This window comes from Hippopotamus amphibius, chromosome 9, assembly GCF_030028045.1.
Source record: "Hippopotamus amphibius kiboko isolate mHipAmp2 chromosome 9, mHipAmp2.hap2, whole genome shotgun sequence".
Classification (NCBI taxonomy): Eukaryota; Metazoa; Chordata; class Mammalia; order Artiodactyla; family Hippopotamidae; genus Hippopotamus; species Hippopotamus amphibius.
Genome location: NC_080194.1, coordinates 33,878,794 through 33,904,999, shown reverse-complemented (window position 1 = coordinate 33,904,999; position 26,206 = coordinate 33,878,794). Strand labels below are relative to the sequence as shown.

The window sequence follows — 26,206 nt, the reverse complement described above, 5'->3', positions numbered from 1 at the left end:
AGAGAGCCGCTGGGGGCAAGTTATAGATTGGGAAACGGTGTGGGGGGTGGAGTGGGGAGGGGGGTGGAGTGGGGAGGAGGGTAACTTGCCCAGGTGCACACAGCGAATTGCCATAGGGTGAGGACTAGAAGACGGTCCACAGAGTTCCAGTGGCCCCACCCCCCACCTCTCTCAGTCTAGGCCCTTGGCTTCAGGACCTGCATCTAGGGTAGTGGGTGATAGTACACCAGAGGCCCTCCTGTAAGAAGTAGGGAGCCCCACGAGGATAAGTTCCCTCCCTAGTTTGTCCTTCAAAAGTTAAGTAAGAAAGTGAAGTCAAGAAGCAGTGATGGAAGAGTATAAACGGGTGACAAACGTGCTTGGCGGTGATTCATCATGAACATGCATAAATCCTTGGGCGGGCGCTAGGACTCTCCTCTCCCCCTTGAAGGGGATGATGGCCCCAGCCTAGAAAACTCCACCGCCGCGCCCCAGTCTAGTCTGAAGTGCATGCTTGCGGGTCCGAGCTAAGAACACTACTGTTTACCACCTTTGGTGTGACTTTTGGCAAATGCTTACCCGTCTGAACTTTAGTTTTCTCATTTCACCAAGTAGAAAATTAACGTTGCCTTCCTTGTCTAACTCAAGGGTAGGTGTGAGGATCAAAGGCGATCAGGATGTGGCCATGCTTTGTAAACTGTAAAGCGATTAACATACGTGAAGCATTAGTGTGCTCCTTGGCAGTAAAGCCTCACGTTTACAAGAGGTGAATGAAGGTTCCAAGGGCAGCCAGGCAAACTCTCAGGTTGTAACCTTATAAGGCATAACTGGATTAGAAGGGGGAAAAAACGAAACTGAATTCTTCGCCCTAATTTTGGCTATTCCTATATTTCCAAATAGGCATGCAAATTTTGAAACTTCAGGTAACTCCTCCCTCTAAATCCCAATTCTCACATCAGCCTTTCCGAGTCTTGCCCCTATTGCAAACTCTTAATAGACCATTCCTAGGACCCCGCTCTCGGGGAGCAGGCGAGCCCCTCTCCTCTCAGCTGTGCTCTGTGCCCTGCCCTGAGGCTCCGTGGGAGTCTGGGGTCGCGGGCAGGTAAAGCGCCGAGCCGGCACGGGGCGCGGTCCACTCGAGGCCACCGTTCCAGAGGTCCGGGGTTCGGGTCATCCGCCTGGTACCCCGAGCTGGCTCTTGAAGTTCTGTGCCAGAACACCTTACATTCTGGGCTGCATAGGTCCTAGGTAAGGACCACCAAGAGGTTATACGGGCTGGTCTTCGTCCAGGCTAAAGGTCTGCACTCTATACCCAGAGAGGCAAGGCTGGGGCAGTTCCTGCACCAATCTCCTGGAGTTCACCTCTGAGCCCTCAGGCATGAGGGACCCCCGCCACCACCTTCAAACCCCACACCCGCAGGCAAGCAATGCGCGTGCCTGACTGCAGAGCGCGCGCCTAAGGGAAGAAAGGGAGGGCGCGAGGGCAGCCTAGGCCCCGCCCCCCGCTCTCTTATAAAACCGAGGAACGAGAGCCGGCCACTCAGTGGTTTCTTGGTAACACTAGGCAGAACAGCTCGAACCTTGCCACCTCTGGTTTCTCACCGCAGCTTGGACGTCGGGGTCTTGTCACTGCCAGAACGACTTCTCAGACTTAATCCTCCAAAGATCTTGGCAGATCACCCCCTCAGCAGGTAAGCACAGCGGCGGGGCGGGTTAAAGGTGGGGGGGGAGTGCTTGCCCAGGCCGGAGACTTGGGAGCGCTGGGTGAGGGGTACAGTTCACCTTGGAGGGTCCTCTGCCGGGTGCGTCCCCCATTCCGGGCCCAGCTCGTGGACACAGCTGAAACTCCAGAGACCCAGTCCCCTCTGCTCCGTCAGCCAAATTCCGAGAAGTTGAGCGGGGAACATCTAGGAGCCTGGCGCGGGGCAGCAGCCTCCCCTGCGGGGCCTGTCACCCGCCTGGCGGGTGCAAATGCTGCTGGCGCCTCTCTGCGCCCCGGGGAGATAAGCGTCTGAGTCAGGCAGAGCGCGGGTTGAGCCTGCCCGCGCCGGGGTCCCCCGCCCGCCTCTGTGCCCCGCCCGGCGGTGCGGCAGGCTCGGGTGCTCACGCGCGGTTCCTTTTTCTCCTCGCCCAGGATCTGCGCATCACCGCCGGGATGAAGCTGGTTCCCGTCGCCTTCATGTATCTGGGCTCGCTAGCCTTCTTAGGCGCTGACACCGCACGGCTCGACGTGGCGGCAGAATTCCGAAAGAAGTGAGTCGCAGGCAGCGCCTTCCCCAGTCCTGGTACCTGCAAGACAAGAGAAACTAACCATTGGTCCCCGAGGGGTTGGAAGCGAACAGAAGCAGGGATGGGCCAGGATCTCGCCTGGACGATTGCGAATTGAGTCTATTTGTGTTTTTTAGATGGAATAAGTGGGCTCTAAGTCGTGGAAAGAGAGAACTTCGCGAGTCCAGCAGCTACCCCACCGGGCTCGCCGACGTGAAGGTCGGGCCTGCCCAGACTCTCATTCGGCCCCAGGATGTGAAGGGCGCCTCTCGCAGCCCCCAGGCAAGGTAAATGCGGGGCGCCGTCGTGGGGTGGGCAAGGGGAGCTCTCCTCCATTGCCGTGGCCCTGAGGATCATCAGGGCTGTATAGCAGTTCAGATGGAGGTAGCAGTTGCCAGCTCCCTCTGGTCTTAGAATGGCTCGGTTCCGGGTGGCTGGGGCCAAAGACCTGCTTGATGGGGGTCTCATGTAGTCTTCCTTTCCTTCTCCAGCAGTCCCGATGCCGCCCGCATCCGAGTCAAGCGCTACCGCCAGAGTATGAACAACTTCCAGGGCCTCCGGAGCTTTGGCTGTCGCTTCGGGACGTGCACGGTGCAGAAGCTGGCGCACCAGATCTACCAGTTCACGGACAAGGACAAGGACGGCGTCGCCCCCAGGAGTAAGATCAGCCCCCAGGGCTACGGCCGCCGGCGCCGGCGCTCCCTGCTCAAGGCCGGCCTGCAACGGACTCTGTTGTCGTCCCCGGAGCCACAGGCGCGCGGGGCTTCGGGCCCCCGGGCTCATCAAGCGTTCGCCACCCTCCTTAGGATTTAGGCGCCTGTGGCAGCAGCGTACAGTCGCGCATGTATCCCGCCGGCGCCTCCGGGGGCGGAGGGCTTCCCCGAGCCGAGACCTCAGCCTATGGGGCCGGGGCTGAGACAGCCCTGGGAGACTGAGATTCCGGGAGGCACCGTCCGGCGGCGAGCTCTGGATTTGCAGCAACCCATCTTCCCCGGAGGCAGTGTTCTCGTCACCCTAATTCGGCCCGGGTGCCCCGGGTGGGGAGGGGGGTACAGAGGAATCCAAAGGAGTGTCGTCTGCCAGGCCCACGGAAAGGAGAAACTGCGAAATAAATGCTGAGACCCCCAGGGGCAAGGGTCTGAGCCACTACCGTGCCCGCCCACAAACTGATTTCCGACGGGGTGTCACCCCACCGGGGCGCAAGCCTCACTATTACTTGAACTTTCCAAAACCTAGAGAGGAAAAGTGCAATGCGTGTTGTGTATACAGAGGTAATTATCAATATTTAAGTTTGTTGCTGTCCAGATTTTGTTTTGTAACTTCAAATATAGAGATATTTTTGTACGTTATATATTGTAATAAGGGCATTTTAAAGCAATTGTATTGTTCCCCTCCCCTCTATTTTAATACGAGAATGTCTCAGCGAGGTGTAACTTTGCTGTGTGGAATGTGAGAGTGTGTGCGTGAAAGAGACTGGTTGCCTCTTGTGGAAGAAGAAAACACCATGTCTGTATAATCTATTTACATAAAATGGGTGATATGCGAACTAGCAAACCAATAAACTGTTTCAACGCTGATTCATTCTCGGGTCACGAGTGTTGGGAGGGAGGGTGTCCCCGGTCTTGGTCCGCCCGGGAGCCTTGGGGTCCGGCCGCCTGGCGTGGGAAGGTAGGACGGCTGCGCGGGCGCGTGCTGGAGGCTCTCCACGCTGGCTGAGCTGTCGGGGTAACGCTCTTGGGTGGGACCTGCGGCGCGCGTGTTTTGCGTGCCTGTCGGGGCTTCGCGGAGATGCTCCAGGTCACAGCCTCGTGTGGCAGCCGGGCCGGGTGGGGTAGGGTGAACCCTCAGTGGGGAGGCGAGTCTGGACTCTCCGGATTACGCAATAGAGTCCCAGATTTTATGGAGTTGCTCACAGAACCCCGCGCGAAGGCGCACCTCGGAGAGTTGGGGTGGTCTCCGAGGCCCTCCGGCTGAGGAGTTTCCCCCTGCTGCAGCGGTGCTAAAGTGAGAAGCGACTCCAGCAGAAAGTGTGAGCTCCTCTGGGAAACCCACAGCCGGGCCAGGAACCCCAGTCCTTTCCCGGCCCGGGGCCCCAGCGAGTCTGCGGCTTCATAGGCGATGCTGCGGCGCCCCCCGCCGGCCGCCTCCGACGCGCCAGAGAGTCGTCAGGCAGTACGTGCGGTTTAATAAGTCCTCCTACGTGGGAGTCAGCACACAGCCTTAATGAAAGAGGAAAGAAAAAAACAGTTTGCAGATGCCAAGCAGGGCCGGCCCCCCTAGACCTGCGCGGCGGCTCCCTGTTCTGGGACCGTGACTCAGCGCCCACACGCTGTGCAGCGTGCAGCTGCTGACCGGAGGCGGGCGGGACGGACGTGCCGCCGGAACCGTGCGCCTGCGACGGCCTGAGACCTTCATTGTTCCGCCTCTCTTTGCCGCTCTCCTCTTCCTTCCTCCTTTCCAAGGCTTTTTCATTTTTTTCTCCACTTCTCTCCAGCCTTCCTTTCTCTCCCGTCTTCCTTCCTCCCCTTTGCTTAAATTTATACCTTATCATCTTAGACTGTTGACCCCAGTTCTGGTGATAGAAGCCGGACACTAAGTCCCAGTGAGTGACTAGAAGGTCAGGGGACGTGGGAACAGTTAGGACAGAAGAAGAGGATAAGAGAAGGCACCCTGCTATTGATGTCCCTACCCTGTTGGTCTCAACCAATAGCCTGAAGACCCAGGATGGAGTTCTGCTGCTTGTCCTTTTCAGAAAGACTCCCTGGCCTTTCCACTTCAAAACATGACTGAAATGTTGGTGCTTCTAGGTGATCTCAGAAACCTTCCTGGTGAAGAAAATCTGAGGGTGACTTTGGATAATGGAAATGTTTCCAGGGTAGCCTACCTTCTCCTGGGCCTTTTGCATCAGTTGCATACCACAGGGTCCCTTCTAAGGGCCTAGAGTAGTTCCTTTCAGAAAAAGTCTGCATGACACTGAAAGGGGTCCTAGGGCTGGGGTCCACAGAGAACCTGCTTCTGAAGCAGTTTCAGTTTCAAAGAAAGTAGATGCTAGTACATGGAGTTTCCTTAAGACCATTCAAGGCCTCAGTTTTGAGCACCTGGCCGTTGACAGTGCAAACTTCATGCAGATCATTGTCCTGTTTGGTTGTGAGGTTCATCAGAATTCAAGGGATTACAAATGTAGCAAAAGACCATCCTTTCCTCAAGGTCCTTCTAGTAAGTACTCACTTAGAGGGAGCTCTGTGCCAGGCACTGCACAAGGTACAGGGGATGTAAGAATGAAAGAGTGACTAAAAAATCCAGTTTTGGAATTCTCATGAGAGTGAGTGGTTCTGGGTGGTCTGAAGGGGCTACAAAAACTCTGAGAGCTGCAAACACTTCAGCCTTGCAGACAGTGGCTCAGGATTAAATATTCACCCTTTTCCTTGAGCCAACTTTTGTCCCATAGCCGCAGAGCCCTTCAGCCAAACCTCACCCTGGCAGAGTTTCAGCCAGCAAAGCTGCCAAAGGCAGGTTGGGCACTAGCTTAGGGCTGTTCTGAGCAGGGAACAGGCATTTGCCTTCTGCCCAGGGAGTCTTATGACTCCCTTCAGGGAATCCAAGGCAAGTGAAGGAGATGGTTCAGCTCTGAGATGAAGACGCAGCTGCTCAGCTGGAGTCCTTCCCAACTAAAAAATCTGTGATTGGAGACATGTCTGAAGAGACAGGAGACCCTCCTAACACCAGACTGGTACAAGTTTAGAATTGACTGAAGGTCAACATCAAACCCTGGGGACCTTCTCTGCGAGCCATTCAACCTTCCTTCTGGACTTTTTTTCATAAGGTGTCAAAGCCTGTCAGGATAAGGCCTCTTGGTGCCAAGAACACATCGTTTATCAACAGTGATGAGTCATTTGTGAGCTGATCCGACCTGTCGGCAGCTGAGGAGTAGTCGCAGCTTTTATCTTTAGCTACTGTTGCTGGCTGTGGGAATGGTACCATCCATTCGTAATCAAACACAATGTACTAAGCAATTTCTTGAAAAGCCAGCACCTTGGCTGAACAGCTAAGGGTGGAAGGGAGTGATGGGAGGAGTGGAAACAGCTTCTTTTTTTAGCACCTGCTTTGTATCAAACATTCTCCTAGCCACTTTATGTACCTTATCTCATTTAATTCTTACAGCAGCCTTGTGGAGTAGGTGTTATTATCTCTGTTCTGTCTGCAGATAAATAAATTGAACCTCAGAGACATAAAGTAACTTAGTCAAGGTCACACAGTGAGTAATCAGGGCTGGAGTCAGGATTTGCACTCAAGTGCTACAGGCTATTTTGATGCTATGAAGACATAGAGAGTAAAGTGGGATAATTTTAACATTTGGATTGTCAAGCCAGATGTCCCCAGATGTCCTCTAATATAAGGATGGTTTGGGTAGGTGATTTACACCTGTGGTTCTGCAGGATTTGCATGAGGCTAGTAGGACTGGAAACCAGAACTACTTCAGTGGTATGCTCAGTGAGTGCAAAATAAATAAATGAAGTGAGTTTTTAAATTCTTGGATCTGGTTTGAAGCGGGAATTATAAATCAGAAATAGTGCCCCCCCCCCCCCCCCCAAGCCACTGACCTCTTTGGTTTTTGTTGCCAAATATAGTTAGAACATACACTGAAGCCCTTAAGAGCTGGCTTCTGAGTGGAAGGCCTTCTGAGCTATTCCTGGCCAAACCCAGTCCCACACTGCAGGTCTTGAGTGGCCTGGAAGGACACCTGTGTCTACAAAGCTGCAAATAGAGTTTCCGCCCTTAGGTGGAAGCTTTGTCTTTGGCAACTGCTGCCCAAGCCAGCTTTTCAGAGGCTGAGCGAGCTGACAGAGTTATGAGTGGCTGTCCCTCTTTTCCCCAGCAGAAAACCCAAGGGCCTTGTTATCCTGGGTCCCACAGAGGTTTCTGCCAAAGCCTGATTGGAGGCTTGGTCTTCATTTGCATAGGAAGAAGGGTGAGGCTAGATAGCTATCTGGTGGTCCCACTGGTCTTATTTCAAAGTTATTTTGGAACATTCTGGAAAAACAATAAAATGACTGTGACCACACAGGCAGCTGAATTTAGTAGGTTATTGTATGTGTATCCAAAAGCAGAAAACTAGTTCTGAGTATTAAGATGAGTTTTTGAGACTTAAGAAATGCATTTTACTTATTATACAATATTTATTCAGTGTAGAAAAAAAGATTCACCTTTCATACCACTCCCAGAGAGATAACCACCATTAATATTTTAGTGTTTACCTTTTTAGACATTTTAACGTATTATACATACAGACACACTTTAAAAAATTGAACCTCAAGTGCAGAGCTGAATTAAACATACTTCCCAGTTTAAGTTGTCATTATTGGTCTGTGCAAGCCTTCTCTCTTGTTTTACTTACTTTATTTGTTCTCCTTTAAATCCCATTTCCCTTCCCATCTCCTCCACAGGAACTGTCTTTAACACGTTTGGTATCTGTACTTATTATATGTATATAATCCTGTAAAATCTTTTTTGTTGTTTTGTGACCATGTGTTTTTAACATACAAATATATTGTGTTAAAAATTTTCCTACTTTTCTTACTGAACACTTAAAAAAATAATTATCCAAGGAGATTGTTTCTTCAGCTGCATATTGTGGAGTAATAATGCATCTATCACATTTAACTTTTCTTGTCTCTTAATGAGCGACCCTTGGGTTGCCTCCAGCACCTGTTTGCCACAAATAATGTATAGATGAACATCCTGTTTCATGTTCTTTTATGGGTCTGAATGAGAATTTCTTGAGGTTATAGATCCAGAAATGGCATCAAAAAGCTTCTGCAGACAATGCTGAATTCTGTGAGATTACTTTCGAGAATGCCTGTACCAGTTTGTATTCCCACCAGCAGTGCATGAGAGTTCCCACCTCCCTGTGTCCTTGCCAACCTCTGTATGGATTCATATTTGTCATCCTAAAGGGTATAAAGTGATATGGTACTATTGTTTTAACTTCTGTTACTGATTACTACTGAATTTTAGCACATCTTCATTTATTTACTGGTCATTTGGACTTTCCCTAATGGGCCACACAAATTTTATTTTTTTTAAATTTATTTACTTATTTATTTATTTATTTATTGGCTGTGTTGGGTCTTCATTGCTGCACACGGGCTTTCTCTAGTTGCAGAGAGCGGGGGCTGCTCGTCGTTGCAGCGCGCGGGCTTCTCATTGCTGTGGCTTCTCTTGTTGAGGAGCAGGGGCTCTAGGCATGCGGACTTCAGTAGTTGTGGTATACGGGCTTAGCTGCTCCGCGGCATGTAGGATCTTCCCAGACCAGGGCTTGAACCCATGTCCCCTGCATTGGCAGGCGGATTCTTAACCACTGCACCACCAGGGAAGCACTGGGCCACACAAATTTTAAAAAGTGGTATTGGGTTGGTCTGTAACCTGATTTTTAAAAAAATTATTTATTTTTACTCATCAGTGTATTTGTAGCATCTTTCCATGTCAGTAAATAAATCTGTACAATATCGTTTTTATTACCTGCATGATATTTCATCATATGAAAATATCGTAATTTGTTGAACCATTCCTCTGCTATTGAACATTAAAGTTCTCTCCCCTACATTTTTATCATGAAAAATTCCTGAATAAACATCTTTGTGTATTCATCTTAGGGTAATTTTATGCATCGTTTTAAAGATAAATTCTTAGAAGTAAAATTTTTTTTTAATTTATTTATATTTATTTATTTATTTATTGGCTGCATTGGGTCTTCATTGCTTCACATAGGCTTCTGTAGTTGCGGCAAGTGGGGGCTACTCTTCATTGTGGTGCACAGGCTTCTCATTGCAGTGGCTTCTCTTGTTATGGAGCACAGGCTCTAAGTGCACAGCCTCCAGTATGTTGTGGCACACAGGCTCAATAGTTGTGGCACACGGGCTTAGTTGCTCCATGGCATGTGGGATATTCCTGGAGCAGGGCTCGAACCCGTGTCCCCTGCATTGGCAGGTGGATTCTTAACTATTGCACCACCTAGGAAGTCCCAGAAGTAAAATTGAGACCATTTTCTCACTCCACATGCAAAAAAAAAGACTTAAATGTAAGCAAAAGACTTAAATGTAAGCTCTGAAACCATAAAACTTTTAGAAGAAAACATAGGCAGTGTGTGTTCTCTGATGTTGGTCTTAGAAAAATTATTTTGGATCTGTCTACTCAGGCAAGGGCAGCAAAAGCAAAAATAAACAAATGGGACCACATCAAACTAAAAAGCTTTTGGACAGCAAAGGAAACTATCAGCAAAACAAAAAGGCAACCTACCGAATGGGAGAAGATATTTGCAAATGATATATCTGATAAGGGGTTAATATCCAAAATATATAAAGAACTTGTACAACTCAATAGCAGAAAACCAATCTGATTTAAAAAAAAATGGGCAGAAGACCTGAAAAGGGATTGTTCCAAAGAAGCCATACAGATGGCTAATAAGCACAATGAAAAGATACCCAAGAACACTCATCATCATGGAAATGAAAATCAAAACCACAATGAGCTATCACCTCACATGGGTCAGGATGGCTATCATCAAAAAGATAAGAAATAACAAGTGTTGGAGAGGATGTAGAGGAAAGAGAATCCTTGTCACTGTTGGTGGGAATGTAAATTGGTACAGCCACTATGGAAAACAGTATGGAGGTTCCACAAAAAAATTAAAATGGAGCTACCAAAAAATCTAGCAATTCCACTCCTGGGTATTTATTTGAAGGAAATAAAAGCACTAATTTGAAAAGGCATATGTACCCCTATGTTCATTGCAGCATTATTTACAATAGCCAAGATATAGAAGAAATCTAAGTGTCCATACAGTTGAATGGGTAAAGAAGATGTGGTATGTATATGTATATATATATGTGGTGTATGTGTGTGTATGTGTGTGTGTATATATACACACACACACACACACACAAAGTGGAATATTATTCAGCCATAAATAAGAATGAAATCTTGCCTTTTGCAACAACATGGGTGGACCTAGAGGGTATAATGCTGAGTGAAATAAGTCAGACAGAGAAAGACAAATACTGTACGTTTTCACATACAGGTAGAATCTAAAAAACAAAGCAAAAAAATAAACATAACAAAACAGAAACAGACAGATATAGAGAAGAGACTAGTGGTTGCCAGAGGGGAGGGAGATGAGGATGTGTAAAATAGGTGAAGGGGATTAAAAGGTACAAACTACCAGTTATAAAATAAATAAATCACAAAGATATAAGGCACAGCACAGAGAATATAGTCAATAGTACTGTGATAACTTTGCATTGTGCATAATCTATAAAAACCTCTATATTGTACACTTGAAACTAATATAGTATTGTAAGTCAACTATGTTTCAGATAAAAAAACAAGTAAATTTATTGAGCCAATAAGTATGTATGTTTTTGTTAAATATTTGATACATACAGACAAATTGACCTCTGGAATGATCAGTTTTTACTTCTACTAACAGTATATAAATGTCAATTTCCTATATTCTTTTTTTTTTTTTTTGTGGCACACGGGCTTAGTTGCTCCGTGGCATGTGGGATCTTCCTGGAGCTGGGATCGAACCCGTGACCTCTGCATTGGCAGGCGGATTCTTAACCCACTGCGCCACCTAGGAAGCCCTCCTATATTCTTAGAAACACTGAGCATTATTTTCTTTTTTTCATACTGTGTCATCTGGTAAGTAAAAATGATATTTCTTATTAAAAAGTTTTATTCTTTTCTTATGTTTTTAGATTGCATTTTATATATTAATAATTTTAAACATATTTAGTTTATAGCTTCATTCTAATAATCTTTATATCTGACTCTTAGTCATCATGATTTGTTTCCTCCTATTTCTATAATTTTGGGTTCTGAATTCATCTTATTAAAGCTTAATCTATGGTCATTCTGGGTTGAGGTGACTTGCTCCAGAGAGGTTTGTGTTTGCTTTTTCTTATTGCCCCAGAGTTATTACCAGCCCGGGACCATTTTTAATGCTGATTTCTTGATTTGGTGTTCTAAACTACGCACACATGCATTTGTGCAGGAGAAGTGGGATGAAGCCTTTGAAGGATCCTGGATTTACTTGATTGGCTCAGTTCCTTTTTTTCTGTCCCTAGGCAAGTCTCTTTATTACCAGGGAGAGGAAAGCACTCCCCAAAGCCCAGGCAACTACTTTTCAGTTCAAGCTCTCCATTCTAGTTTTTAGTTACCTTGGCTTGGTCTCCTGTGGATTTTCTGTATTTTCATGGGAGTTTGGTTATCTGTTTCAAAGGATGTTAAGTATACTTTAGCGTTTCTAGATGTTTTATGGTAGCTGCATTTTCAGCTTATCTAGTCTGCCATTATCACCAGAAATAGGAGTCAGTATTAATTATTCTCATTATTACTTTAACTTACAATATTTCTTTGATCAATAGTTGATGAAATATTTTTATATCTTTTTGATAGTTTATGTCTTCATATACATTGTTTCATTGTTGTTGATCCTTTTATTCTACTGGAGTGTTTGTCTTTTTTTCTATTGATTTGAAATTCTACTTAATGATTAAGAATATTTAAGTGTTGTCGCATACACATTCCTTTTTTTCCTTTCCATGAAGTGTGATTTATTATTTGCCCTATAATACTTTAGATATTTATATAATCAAAGATACCATATTTTCCCTTTATAATTTCTTCCTTTGTTGGCTTGCTTAGGAAGTCCTTCTCTGTCTTAATATTTTAGAATATTCACCGATTTTTCTGTTACTCTTCTGATTTCATTTTCTACTTTAAACACTTTAATGCAACGGGAATTTATTTTGGTATATGATGTGAGGTAGAGATTTAACTTTATTTTTTTCTCCCAAATGGTTAGCAGTTGTCTAACATGTATACTAAGTGATACACATTTTCTGCAGGACTAGAGAGATTTCCTTCATCATATACTATAGAGGTTTTCAAATTGTGTCCACAGGGTTTCCCTGAGTTACTTCTGCAGATTCCTGGGGAGACGAGGAAGCAAAAGAGCTAGACTCTCTAGCTAGTAGTGGAGCATTTCTACTCTTTTGTTTTATATGTTGAGGTCCCATGTCAGAGTTTATTTGAAGAAGTAATTAATCTGCCTGCAAACCAGTAGTACAATAAATCTTAAACAGTAAATAGTTGAATTTGTTTCTGGCCCTTTCGTCTCTTCCACTGTCAGTCTATCTTTTCCTGTACCAGGTTCACAATTTAAAAAATTACTATAAAACTTTTCAAATTTACACAAAAAAGCAGAGATAATAACATAATGAAATCCCGTGTACCTATCGTTAAAATCCAACAATTATTAAGACTTTGTCACACAATTCATCTATCCTTTTTTTTTGTTTGTTTTGTTTCTTGCCAGAGTATCTGGTTTTCCCGTCCTTTCTTCTCTCCTTCCCTCCTTCCCTCCCTCCCTGCCTTTCTCTTCTCTTCTCTTTTTTCCCCAGACATCATATCATTTCATTTCACCCACACACAATTCAGTATGCAACTGTCAAGAAAAAAGGAATGAAAAAAAGAATGTTTTCTTACATAACCAAATACTATTGTTACACTTAACGTTAACAGTAATTTTGTGGTATCCTCTCATACCCAGTCCGTAATCAAATTTGACTTATTGTCTCGTAAATGTCTTTCAACAGTGGTTAGTTCAAAACAGACTCCAAACAAGATTGTTGTATCTCTAAATTTTAATCTAGAGCAATCCCCGCCCCCACTTTTTATGCTCATGCCATTGGCTTGTTGAAGAAAACAAAGTTTTAATAATTGTCATTTTGAACCTTTATTATCAAGAAAAATCTTGATTCTCCACTTCACTCTGCCTGTGTAGACTCAGCCAGAACATCCTGGCCTGCTCACTTGCCAGGGTGGGGTTGGGGTGGGGGACTGGAGTGACCAATGCCTCAGTATTTCTTACACAGAGTATCTTGAAAGGTTAATCTTTGTGCTTTTCTTTGCTACACTGTTTCCACTTGACCTTTCCCCTAGTAAATCAGAGGTATTGCTCAAGGAGAATTAGGATTGGTAAAACCGGAATGCAAAGAGAAAGAGTCAGAATAAAACAGTCAATGTTCGGTTTTCTGACTTTTAAAATAGCCTCTTGAAGCCCACATCAAAAACAATAGTTTTGAAAGCCAAAGCCTTTTATTTGCAGGACCAGTTTTTGTTGAGAGAAGAAAAGGCCCTTGAGAATCAAAAGGGAAGGCCCGGAAGCCTGAGGGATTGACTTTGCCCTAAAAACATATTAGAAAGAAACTAGAGGGAGAACCTGGCTAAGCCCCTTCACCCCAGCATCCTCTGGGCTTGGGGGGAGCAAGGACTTAGGAGGTTGAAGGGAGGCCTGGGGGAAGAGTCCCACGAAGAAGAGGAGAGCATTGTGGAGAGATTGCAGGTCAGCCTCAGGAAGCCCTTGAAGGTTCCGAGTGGCCGTGGCGGAGGACACTGATTATCCATCCCCAACTCCTCATATCAAACGGTGGGGCACTTGACACCAAAGGACGGGTGAGCTGAAGGGAGGGCCACCCACCTCTGTATTTGGGTGGGACTGGACCCTGCAGCACATTCACAAATCACAAATGGGACAGGATCTCCCAGCCGAGTTGTACTCGTGTGTTCTAGCCCAATTTTTGGTCTCAATTTGATGAGTTTATTCTGCTAGTTAGAGCAGTCATCCTTAACCTTTTCTGCCTATTAAAACCACTTGGGGGAGCTTTTAAAAAAGTACTGACACAGGGCCACATCCCAAACCAATTGAACTAGACTCTCTTCTGGGTGGGGCATAATGTCGCGTGTTTGTGAGTAAAATTTTATCTTTGTGAAGCCACTTAACTTTGTTCAGCCCAGACGTTATCACTCTTCAGCTATTTCAAAAATGCACGGCACTGATCATAACAGACTGAGACCAAGAGTTGGTTTATGTTTGTATGTAGTGCTAAAGAGCGTCATCTGTGCTAAAGTCCATAGTATCAAACCTAGACTTATTACCTGACCTAATTGCACTTTCAACCTTCCCGAGAAATGTCATCCTAACCAGGCTGGAATTTTGGGGTCAGCACCTATGAGGTAATCTGTCATCAGGCCCTCTCCATCCCCCAGAAGGTATGTGCATGATAAAACCCTTGCCATTCCCTCCCCCCACCCCCCAAAGATGCCCTGGCCTAAAAGTAATCCTTTCCTTTCTTTTGCTAATAGCTCCCTCACCCTATCCTTCTTCCTATAAAAAACCTTCCATTTTGTACCACCCCTCGGAGCACCCTTCTAGTTGCTAGATGGGATGCTGCCCAGTTCATGATTTGATGAATAGAATCAATCAGTTCTTCAAATTTACTCAGTTGAATTTTGTTTTTTAACAGTAGTTTTAGATTTAGGGTTATACACATTAACACAGCCGGAAATAGAAGGGTTAACTGCAGCCAGCAGGGCCAAGTGTTTGGAGAGAAGACCAGCTGCAGGTGATGGGAGGAAGGCCAGCCCAGTGTGCGTAACAGACAACAGGTGGTTGTGCTGTAAGGTGTTGGCGTTGGCAGCAAGGAGGAACAGCAGGAAGCACCAGGGCATCGAGAATGGCAGAGAGCCCAGCAGTGGGCATCCTAGGAGTAAACTATAGGCAGGCCCTAGGGAAGTCCAGCTGTAGGAGGCAGAGAGACAGCTCTACATGTGACGGTTTGTCATAGGCTGGATCATGTTTCTCCTCCCCAAATTTGTGGTCGGAGTCCTAACCCTCAGAACCTCAGAATGTGATTGTATTTGGAGATAAGGCTTTTAAAGAGGTAATTAAGGTAAAATGAGGTCTTATGTGTGGGTTCTAATCTAATCTGACTGGTGTCCTCCTAAGAAGAGGAGATTAGGACAGAGATAACAGGCAGACTGAGGGATGACCATGTGGGGACACAAAGAGAAAGTGACCATCTGCAAGCCAAGAGAAAGGCCTCAGAAGAAACCAAACCTGCTGGCACTTTGATCTTGACTTCTTGCCTCCAGCACTGTAGAAAAAAAAATTCTATTGTTTAAGTCACTCAATATATGGTATTTCGTTATGGCAGCCCAAGTAAACTAACACATTGCTGTCAAAGGGATTGGAGAGAACAGGGCAGGGATGTAGTCCTAGAGATAGGGTGTCACGGCTGGTTCTCAGTACCAGGCGCACATCAACAGTCAGGGAACCAGGACTGGCTGAGCAAGCAGGATCTCATTCAATCAATCAACAATATTTTATTAAGCTTCTACTCTATGTTGATCCCTGTTCCAGGCACTGGATACACTGTGACTGCATTGGTCTGGATGAGCGGTGATGTTGGCTTGGATTAGGAGGGTAACAATGGATCAGGTGATCTGACACTGAAACAACCCAATATGGAGGTGATGCTTCTTAAATCTCCCTGACTAGGCACCTACCTACCTGTAGAGGGGTTTGAGTTACTTCATTTTCAGAGACAAGAAACTGTGGAGCAGGCAGGTTATTTATAACTTATCCAGGTACATGATTTTTCTCTTTGGGAGAAAGTAAAGTTTCAGTTTACACAGGGTTTTCACTGGCACCTCAGTTAACAAACTTGGATATTTCCCCTGAATGTCTCCATCTCATGGTCTTCAACACATAACATTCCAATTTTATCTTAACTTTATTAAAGTTGTTCTAAAACGTCAGAGTTTCTTTCCCAAACTGTGTTTCAATGGAAAATGCGAGCATTTCCAGGCAATAATTCCATCATCTGTGCCACTGTGGACAACCATCAGATAAACTTCCCTAATTTATACCACATCTGCTCTCCCAGCCCTTCTTGACCTTGAGCAGTAAAAAAAAAAAACCATCCAAATCATTTTTTCCCAAAATAAGCATCCCTCCCACATTTGCCTCACCAATTTTCTATTAAATGAAAGACAAATTGTCAACATCGAATCAGCCAACTTTTATGAAAAGCTGGGAAGTTTTTCAAAAGCTGTCAGAGTAAACTGCCTTGTCAAACATGACGAGAAATAGTTACATCTATATGGTCCCTGTTGATCTCTTTGCAAATTCTGGTAACCAGGGACTGCTTGGACACAGGCATCCTTCTCCACTTTATCACTGTGGAGGAAGGACTCTTTCCACACCCCATTATTTGAAAAATTAAAGTGATGTGAGCCCAAGATCTCCCAACTTGATTTGCACTCTGGCCTTGTTTCGTTTGGCAGGCAGCATGGGGGAAGAGTAAAGGGCATAGGCTTTGAAGTTAGGCAGTCTTGAGTGTGCCCATGGATTCTTTCTTCTTGTAGCCTTGTAATTGTGGGCAATTCCCTTAACCTGACTCTCAGTTTCAGTAGCCATAAAATGGGGATAATAATATTTACCTTATAGGCTTGTTGTGAGGATTAATGATACAACATGTATGAAAGCATCAGCCTCTGCCAGGTAGTGTAGTGAATGCTCATTAAATGGCAACTCTTTTTAATAGTAACAACTAAGGATGGCCTGATTTAAAAAAAAAAAAAAAAAAAAGCACCTGTTCTTTCCCCTGGGCAGAACGCAAAGCTGAAACAGTAGGTGTACCACGTCACCTTAGATTGATCATCTTTAAAATTGGGAGATGGAATCAATGATCTTTGATTCCTCCCCTTTAGCTCCAACATTCTAAGATCTTACTTTCAGGGAGAAACGAAGAGCAGAAAAAAATTAGGTCATCTTTTCTGACTAGTTCCTCTGGAGGCTCAAGCTGTGCTTCACTAGCACTTCCAGGTCCAAAGCTTATAGGATGATGTTTTTTCAAGAGAGCAGGAGGAGGCCTGGGGGAGAGTACCTGTTAACCTCATGGCTGCAAGACAATTCTTCAGGGTAACAGAAAAAGAGCAAAGGGACATTTGACCTTTTCAAGATTTTTTTTTTAATGCAGAATACAAGGTATGCACATAATCTTTTCTGACCGATCCTTTACAAAATCTGGTGTATTAATGATCCTACTTAAAAGCACTGAAGATGGGGGCCAGAAGGAAACTTTTTCTTTCTGAACAATGACTGAGAAGGGAATTCTAATGAATATTTTGGCACGCAGATCTCATTTTCTGGCTGCTTCAGGACCCAAGAGCCAGTAGGTCATAATTAAAGCCAATAATGGCAACTCCAGACAGTTATCCAAATATTTTCCTGGTGCTGTCAATTCTCCATGTTAAATGATTTAACATCATATTTGGGGAGTGTAGAACATACAGAGAGGGAATTAAATGTTGATATACATTCTGGAACATTCACTGCACGTTGCCTCAAAAGATATTTTTTATTTCATTCAAAGGAATCATAAAATATTTTCTTTAGTAGATAATTTTAAAGGACACTTTCTGTGCAGAGAGCTGTGAAGTTTGTCCTTAAGCCCTCAGAACAAGATCACATTCTCTGCAGGAAAGAAAAATACTGTGTTTGGAACCGAAACCTCATGTTATGTAAATAAATGGATTTCTCCTACCACCACTGCACCTTTCAGAGATGTTCTCTTTCATCACCAGGAGCTGCTAATGCTGCAGATGTAGTTATATAACTTACAAAAGGCTAAGTCTAATCACTTTTCTGTCAATTTCATTTCCAAAAAGAAAACCCACAAATACCTGTTTGTAAAATCTGTTTAGGATCTGGAAAACAAGATCTTCAATTTTGTCTTTTGTTTTCCATAACAAGTTTTGTATCTTTAAAAATAATAACTATGAAAAATCCTCCAGCTCCATCGCCTCCCCGCCCCCCACCCCCCATCCCTACTTTAAACAGGAAGAGAGTTTCCTCCTGGATGGAAATTAAGCAGCTTAATCTAAAATGGATCTGAGAGAGTTCTGAAGCACCATTTTGGGATGAAACAAACTAGCCAGTCAATTCATAAAGGCAAAACTGGATTTGTTCTGCAAAACAATTCAGCCAAAACTTGGGTTCCAAACTCCAGCGCTGTGCTGGGGCAATGGAAACTTTCCAGCCACAACTTGAAGTCGGGAGCCAAGCATAATACTAAAGCAAGGAAGACATTTGAGACCAAACCAGACAGTGATCTTGGCACTCCCTGTTCCTGAGCCCAGAGCTTCAGCAGCCGTGGGGTGGTGATGTAGCCTTCAGAGGTCTCTGAATCTCTAGCTGCACCAGAGAGCAGATTTTAAAACCCCCTTTGTCTCCCCTATCTCTCTCTATCCACACATTTCACCTTGTGAGTTACATCATAATAGATGGTGAAAATGCTAAGTGGTGTACACACAATTCTTAGGCATACTTCCACTTAATCATACTCGGGTTTCTATGAGGGCCTCCCCCTTGTGAATGAGCAACTCCTTGACGTTGGGCAAGAGAACACGAGACTCACAGCCACAGCCTCTGGCTCTGTGATCCGGTCATTCAGGGCCTGTCACTTTCCTGCCTGGCTTGCAGAACCAGGCAGGTCTCTGGTTTGGGGTGACATTTTTTGGGTTCTCTTGTCACAATGCACAGAGCCCACTCAAGAAGACTCTGTATTCTCCACATTACAAGATGGCAGTATGCCAGTTTTGGAACCAGTTGGCTGACTTGGAGATGAGGAGATAATTCCATGACACTTTGTTTTCATTCTCACCCAAAGGATAAAAAAATGTAAAACTTTGCTGCCACCTGCTGTTTTCTTAGGAATAAATTCTTGAAATAATTCTAGAATGATTATGTGCTGATTTATTTTAGCAAAGTGCCTTGAAGAATTTGGGGGATTTCAGAATATATGTTTGTATAGTTGGGTACCAGCTGGCCTGTCATTTCCTAGGATGGATTGCTGGGCCACACAGATGGCTTCCTTCTTTCAGGCCATTGAGTCCTGCCAGTCCCATCCCTTGGTACAAACTTGCTAGGGCGAAGGAGAGAAGGGCAGACTTCCTGACCCCTGGCAACCTTCCAAGGAAGTGCACGCCGGGGTCTGGTCAATGAGGTTTAGGTTTGGATGCCCTTTCTTCACGGACCAATGATGTCTTGAAAGCCATAACCAAAGGCAAACTCCCCAGGCACAGACTGTTCCCCCCTGGGTGTATCAGTGAGTACTTCCGAAGTGCTCTTAGCAGAGGTGGCTATAAACCTTGGGATGAGGTTCATGTGTGAACCTCAATGTCTCCAAATGTTTTATCTTTGTCATTCTTGAGGAAACTAAGGCAGATTAAGGAAGTAGGGTCCCCAGGAAAATGAAGGTTAACCCAGTTTGAATCACTCCCAGGTGCGAATTCTTGAGCCCAAGTTAGAGGATGAGGTGGAGGAGAGAAATAGCATCTCCTTGAAGCACAGGTAAAGGGCAAGGGAATAGTTAATAGTTACAAACTTAGATAGGCCAAGTGAGGGCCATTAGTCACCTTACCAGAGGCACCCTGAGGACAGAGACTTCCTAGTCTTGACTATATTAGTAGCTTTTTGCGTCTCCAAATCAGAAAATGGGATTTTTTTCTTTGCTGTCTCCCGGAAGACTCATTTATATGTAAATAAGTTCCTTTCCATTGTCTTTTGAGAATTCTTTCAACTAAGCTCTTTTTATTGGCAGAGGTGAATGAATCTATTAAGTGTGCTTTCATAAAATTTTAAGTGCCTATTCTTCCTCTTTTGGGACTTTGTAGATGGGCGCAGAATGAAGTTTTAAGGGAATGACACGATCTTTCTTCTATCAAAGAGAAGTCATCTGAGTGGTACTGATAAGCTTTGAAGGTGTGTGATGGCTCCCTCTTCAATGTCTGGCATGATAGTTGGCATGTAGTAGCATGTTTATTGAATGAATGATCAAACTCATCACCCATTGTTTCCCTAGTAGGTCTGTGAGACCTGTTGGGGAGGGTTGGGAGTAGAAAGGAACAGAAGGAAGAGTCTTAGATTTAATAAGGGGCAAAGTCTGTGGGTAGGTGAATCATAGGAACTAGAATGCTATGGTAGGACAAAAAAGGATAGGGGATTATGAGGTACAAATGAATATGTATAAAATAAATAAGCTACAAGGACACAGCACAGGTAATACAGCCAATATTTTATAATAACTATAGAGTATAAGCTTTAAAAATCATGAATCACTATATTGTACACCTGAAACATATAATATTGTACATCAACTACGCCCCAGTAAAAAAAAATTTACAAAAGCAAACAAAAAACCAAACTAATACTGTATGTGTCAAAATATATGTGCACTACTTATACATCAAATATAATTGTTGGAAAAAATCAAATAACAAGAAGATTTTAATGTGTAAAATTCCTCCTTACATGTCTCATCCCCTAAGCATTACCATTGCTAATGTCTTGCACAAGCCTGGCTGTGTTTATGCTTCATGTATATTCTTGTTTATACCCGCATTCCTTTTCTGAACTTTGGAAAAGTTTCAGCCTATCTCAGCTATGTAAAGAAGAGTTCAGGGAAGGGGTTTGTATCCTACTGAAGAAATATCAGCATCTCCCTGAGGCGACTAATGTGATGATGGCAATGGGAGGTAAAAGTGGGAGACGCTAAGCAGGAAGGAGAACTCAAGTGGACTGGATTGGGTCGTGGAGATTCCCACTGGAGCGTCTCCCCTCTTGGAGATTCTCTACTTTTCACGTTTTCTTTTTTTTTTCTCTCCCCCCACTCCCCCAGCTTTATTGAAGTATAATTGACAAATAAAATTTTATACATTTAGAGTGTTTACTGTGATGAGTTGGTATATGTATACATTATGAAATGATCACCACAATTAAGTTAATTAACATATCCATCACCTGACATAGCTACTCTGTGTGTGTATCTACATGTGTGTATCTGTGTGTGTGTGTGTGGTGAGAACACTTAAGATCTAACCTCTCAGCAAATTTCAAGTACACAATACAGTATTGTTACCTATAATCATCATGCTGTGCATTAAGTTCCCGGAACTTATTCATCTTATAACTGAAGGTTTGTACCCTGTGGCCAACATCTACTATTTTCCCCTCCTCCTAGCACCCTGCCACCGCCATTCTACACTCTGTTTCTATGAGTTCAGTTTTTTGAAATTAATTTTTATTGGAGTATAACTTTACAATGTTGTGTTAGTCTCTGCAGTACAGCACAGTGTATCAGCTATAAAAATACATATATTTCCTCTTTTTTGGATTTCCTTCCCATTTAGGTCACCACTGAGCATTGAGTAATGTTCCCCATGCTATACAGTAGGTTCTCATTAGTTATCTATTTTATACATAGGAGTGTATCTATGTCAGTCCCAGTCTCCCAATTCATCCCCCTCCCCCTCCCTTTGCTTGGTATCCATATGTTTGTTCTATGAATTCAATTTTTTTTAGGCGTCCACATATGAATGAAATCATACAGTAGTAGACTCTATTTATCTTGATAGTGCTCAGGCCTTGAAGGTTCTGAATTTTTTTTTTGTAGCGGGGGATGGGAAGAACTTCTGGGGAAAATAATGAGGTTGGTATTTATCTGCGTGTTTGATTTGAGTAGTGTGGGAGTCCACCATCCTATGCATCTGTTGATCCCTTGCTCCCTGTAGAAACCCTGTCCTGGCCCACATGTCAGAGCCAGAGGCCTCAATCTGGTTTTGCATCCTGGGGTGGGGAAGAGCGTGTAGTAATTGCCCAGTGAACTGAAGGTGACCATGAGGTAAGCAGGTGGCTGGTAGGCTCTGCTCCTTATAAGGTTGTCCTGACAAGCATTATTTTGCAAGCGTACTTATGAGGCACAAGATCACTGTTTCTGCAAACCTGTCCTCTGATGAACACACCCTGCCGCCAGATGGTTCCAGGACATGGTTGTTTGAGTGTTTTAGATACTGGTTCTTGCCCCTCCTGTTGTGCCTGGTAACTGAGATGCTGTCAAGAAAATACAGCAGGGCTTCTATGAGCTTAAAAAGAGCATTTCAAAATATTGCATTAGCCTGTTGTCCATTCAGTCTGTTTTTCCTAGAACCAATGTAATCTTAGTTGCTACAAATTCTTTTTAAAGTAGCTCTTCTGATGAGTCACCTAAAGTTGAGCTGCAGATATGGTATTGTTTTAGCCATGTCAAGCTTGAAATGTTAGCCAACTCCTAGTAACAACTCATTGGGGGTGCTGGTGACATGCTCTCACATGTGTTTTGGGGAAGATCCTAAAATGTCCGGAGAGAAAGACATGTCTTGGATGAGTCGGTCATTATTATGCATCTCAAAACAGGCTCTGTAAGAGCGTAAAAATGAAAGGAATGGTTTCTGCAGGCTCAGAAGCTCCTCACGGCCTAAACCATGTGAAAGTTCTGCTTATCACACACCAGCCTCGCCCCAGCAAGTGGACAGAAACTTGGGGAAGTCTCCAAGAGGCCATACAGAGGGATCAGAAGAACTTGCAGATGCTCTGAGGAAGAAATTAAAGCTTTAAGCAGAACATCATGCCACGGCTTTAAAGGTCATTATCTAGTTCACACTTACATCAGACTCTAAATATTGTCAGAAAGTGGATAAGTTTGCCAGGACCACGAACAGTAAAATCGCTCAAAATAGAGCACAGAAATCTTCAAGGCCAGTGCGGCCGTGGCAGGCCGGGATGCTCAAACTTGGTGCTGTCTCGTGAGAGACCTCAACAGGAATGAGAAACAGCAGCTGTTTAAATACTCACTGACCCTCAAAAATTGCAAAAGTTTTCCGGGCCACGTGAGTGCGTGCAACCTTGTCTCTCCCTTTCCGAATGGAAGTGGTGCCAGAAGGAGACTCGTGCGCCTTAAGTGAAGTCCTTTGTCAGAAACCTGCTGTGCTAAAGCCTCTAAACGTTCTCTGCCCTCCTCCCTTCCCATGGTATAGCTTGGTGCCCAATGAGCACTGAGCAGTAGCTAGCAGCTTTACCCTCCTGCGGGCCCCACCCTCCGCTGGTCAAAGCCAGGTCACCTCCTGCCAGGCAGCTGCTGGGTGAAAGTCCAGAGCAGCTCTCCTGAATAAACAAGTCAAAGAAAGGCAGTTCCCAGCAGTGGATGGGGCTGTGCTCCAGAAGTCTATTTGCAAATCTGTCCTTTGGAGCTTGGAATATATCCCCAGGAGGAGCAATGTTATGCATTGTGGCGAGGTTCCCAGGCTAGCCCACAGCGTTAATTTCACCCAGATTGGACTTGGGAAGCAGTGCTCTAGAACTCACCAGCACCAGTGATAGACCTGTGGTTTCTTCTCTTTAGTTTGCAGACATTTGCTGAGCTAGGTTTGGTATCAGCTCAGGTGGGATGCAAGGCTGCCTCAGGTTTGTGGAGTGGGTTGATTCAGTGGCTCGTGGGTGCCAAGACAGTGGCTGAGATTTCCCCAGCTTCATGAATGCCCTGCTGTCCTTTCCCACCAACACACTTTAGGTTGAGGGTGAAGGGATGACTATTCTGGCTTTTCTTAATTTGGTTCTCAAGGTATCCTGGCGTTAGGCCAGACAGCCTGGGTGAGAATCCTGTCTTCACCACTTACACAGCTGTATAGCCTCTCTGAGCTACAGTTTCTCATTAGCAAAATTGCAGTAATGTATTTCTAAGGGAGCCTTATGTTGCCTCCCCGACATCTGTTCTCCTTCTTATGGCAGTTACCATGGCTTTTGTTAGAGTATTCACATCTCTCCCCAGTGGACCCCTCTGCTCCTGAAGGCTCAGGCCTAATGCAATTCCATTTCCAGGTCATTATTATAGACCCAGTGCTGGCCTCATTCAGGCCAATGAGCTTGCTGAAGTTTACCGGTTACTCCCAGAAAAAAAAAAAGTTCCCTCTCTCCTGCTAGATAAGAATGGGAGATATATGTGGTCCCACTCCGAGACTGCAACAGGGGTCAGCTTTTGCTGGTAGCTCCCATTGTGGGTGGCAGAGTGGAGAGATGGAAAATAGAGGACCCCCTGGTGAAGTCGCTGGACTCCTAAATTGACCCATCCTGAAGCCTGTTCTACTTCTGTTGTTTCAAGTGTATGAACCAATAATCCCCTTTACATTGTGCCATTTTGAGTTGAGCTTTCTATTCTTGTAATGGAAGACATCTTTAATTGATACATCACAGCACAGGATTTATCATGGGTGTAAAATGAGATAAAGCATTCACAGTAATTAGCCCAGAGCCTACCTTACAGAAATGACCTCCACCCTTCCAGCCCAAGGGCATTAGTGAGACAGACCATTTCTCAAGCCTTTGTTGGGGATAAGGAACAAAAGGGTCTGACTCAGCAGATCCCAACTAGAACTTAGCCTGTTTTGAGGTTTGGACATCTTGCCTGGGCTGGGAGTTGGTCCTGCTAGACTGGTTCTAGTTTTAGGATCAATCTCTTTGGAGGGAGAGGGCTTTATCAGCCTGGGGTTCTCCTAGACCCTGGGCAGGTGTATGTGTTGAAGAGGGTTGGGGGACAGAGAGGGTAGAAAGAAGAGAACCATGATTTTCTGGAACAATAACAAAAGGACCTATCTTTGGGATTAGAGTTAATCTCTTCGCTTCTTCTTTCTTTCCTCATTTCCCTCCTCACTTCCTTACACTTTTCCTTACTTTCAGTTCTCACCAGGCCTGGGGAATAAGGGAACATCAGAGTTGGGAGGGATTCCTGATGAGGGAAGGGAGGTCTTTACTGGTCTTTACAGACTTATTCAAGAGTAGCAGGGATCTCTGTTTGCAGACTAAAAGGTGGATTTGGACTCCTATAGGAGGTTGGCAAGGCTGGTGTCTTGGAGTGAAGGATAAGGATGTAGGTAAGACAGTCTGGTTTAAGGACAAAGGGTTGTGTTGTGACTGTGGTAGAAGGGCTGTAAGTCAGATTTCTGGTCATTTCATCACTCTTAGATTTAGGCCTGCGTCCCTAGTGAGAGGAGACGGCAATAAAAGAATAAGTAGACACAAAGCTGGCAGCACTGAAAGCTCTATAAGGAACCTCATTCACGTGACATCACTGCTTTGCAATCTTGCTGTATACGAAGGGTATAGCTTCCTTGTCCCAATTTAGCACACTTCTTTTGGAATATGCTGGGACACAGGATGGAGAAGGAGTGTAGGAAAACATTTCTTCATAAAAATGGGTTAAGGGTGCCGTGTTCCAACAGTGAAATGGATGCCTGGAAGTGAAAACAGAACTCCAGCATGATCTGACTAGAACAGGACTGACCTGCCAGCCTCTTATCTGGACATGAGATTTACGACCGTGGTCAAGAATTGCCCTCGCCTTTGTTTTTATCTGTCACATTCCATTAATGCCTCATAATGAAGCTGTGGTCAATAAAAAACCCGGTTGCTTTTTTACATGAACTGCTGCCAAGCCAGGAATCCCCATGAATTTGTACTGCTGATTTTTTTTTAAAACTAAATACACAACTGAATAATGATCCTTGTTGAATTTCATGCTGTTCAGAGTATTTTGCATCTTGCTTCTTTCATCTCTTAGCTATGACTCTAAACTTTGTGCTGATCTTCTTCATTCAATTCATTTATAAAAATGCTGACTAAGGCAGGGTGAAAGAAGGATGACTCTGATGGAAAACTTCCTGTTGATGGGCACCAGTTATTTATCAATCCTCCGTGGATATGGCTATTTAGTCAGCTGCAAAACCACGTCACAATACTTTCATACCACTCACCTTCCCGACCTTATCTATTAGTGAATCGTGAGATGTTTTGTCTGAGGCTTCACTGAAATCAAGTTACGCTGCCTCTGGCATCTTGACCCCTAGCAGTCTGGCACTTACCCAATTACTTGCACGTGGTAGGCTCTCATAAATGTTTGTTGAATTAAATTGAATTCCCTGAATCATCAGCTTAATAACCATATATTTTTAAAAAAAGGAAATGAGGCATGATTAATTGATGAGATACGTGGTTTCCTAGTGCTCTTTACATTCCTTTTCATTGTTTTAAATCAAAATGTGTGTCACACGTTACAGAAAAGTAAAATGACCAACAGTAACCATCGTGCCATGTATTATCATTATCTGTATCCATTATTATAATTTTTTACTTTAAAAAAACATGACCATCATTTTTCATTGAATCTATCCTTGCTACCTATTA

The 26,206-nt window shown here is 44.5% G+C and overlaps 1 protein-coding gene across 2 annotated transcripts; it reads left to right on the top strand.

Annotated features, from left to right (window-relative positions):
- The first annotated feature begins 1,521 nt into the window (after positions 1-1,521).
- On the top strand, positions 1,522-3,824 carry ADM (adrenomedullin). Of its 2 annotated transcripts, none has more exons than XM_057749483.1 (4): positions 1,522-1,670; positions 2,114-2,232; positions 2,385-2,534; positions 2,739-3,824. In XM_057749483.1, exons 2-4 carry the CDS (start codon positions 2,135-2,137, stop codon positions 3,058-3,060), a joined length of 570 nt encoding a protein of 189 aa, XP_057605466.1. In that variant the 5' UTR covers positions 1,522-1,670; positions 2,114-2,134; the 3' UTR covers positions 3,061-3,824. The 2 variants fall into 2 exon arrangements, with proteins under 2 accessions (XP_057605466.1, XP_057605467.1); XM_057749484.1 differs by having other exon boundaries at positions 1,535-1,670; positions 2,742-3,824.
- Positions 3,825-26,206: the final 22,382 nt, after the last annotated feature.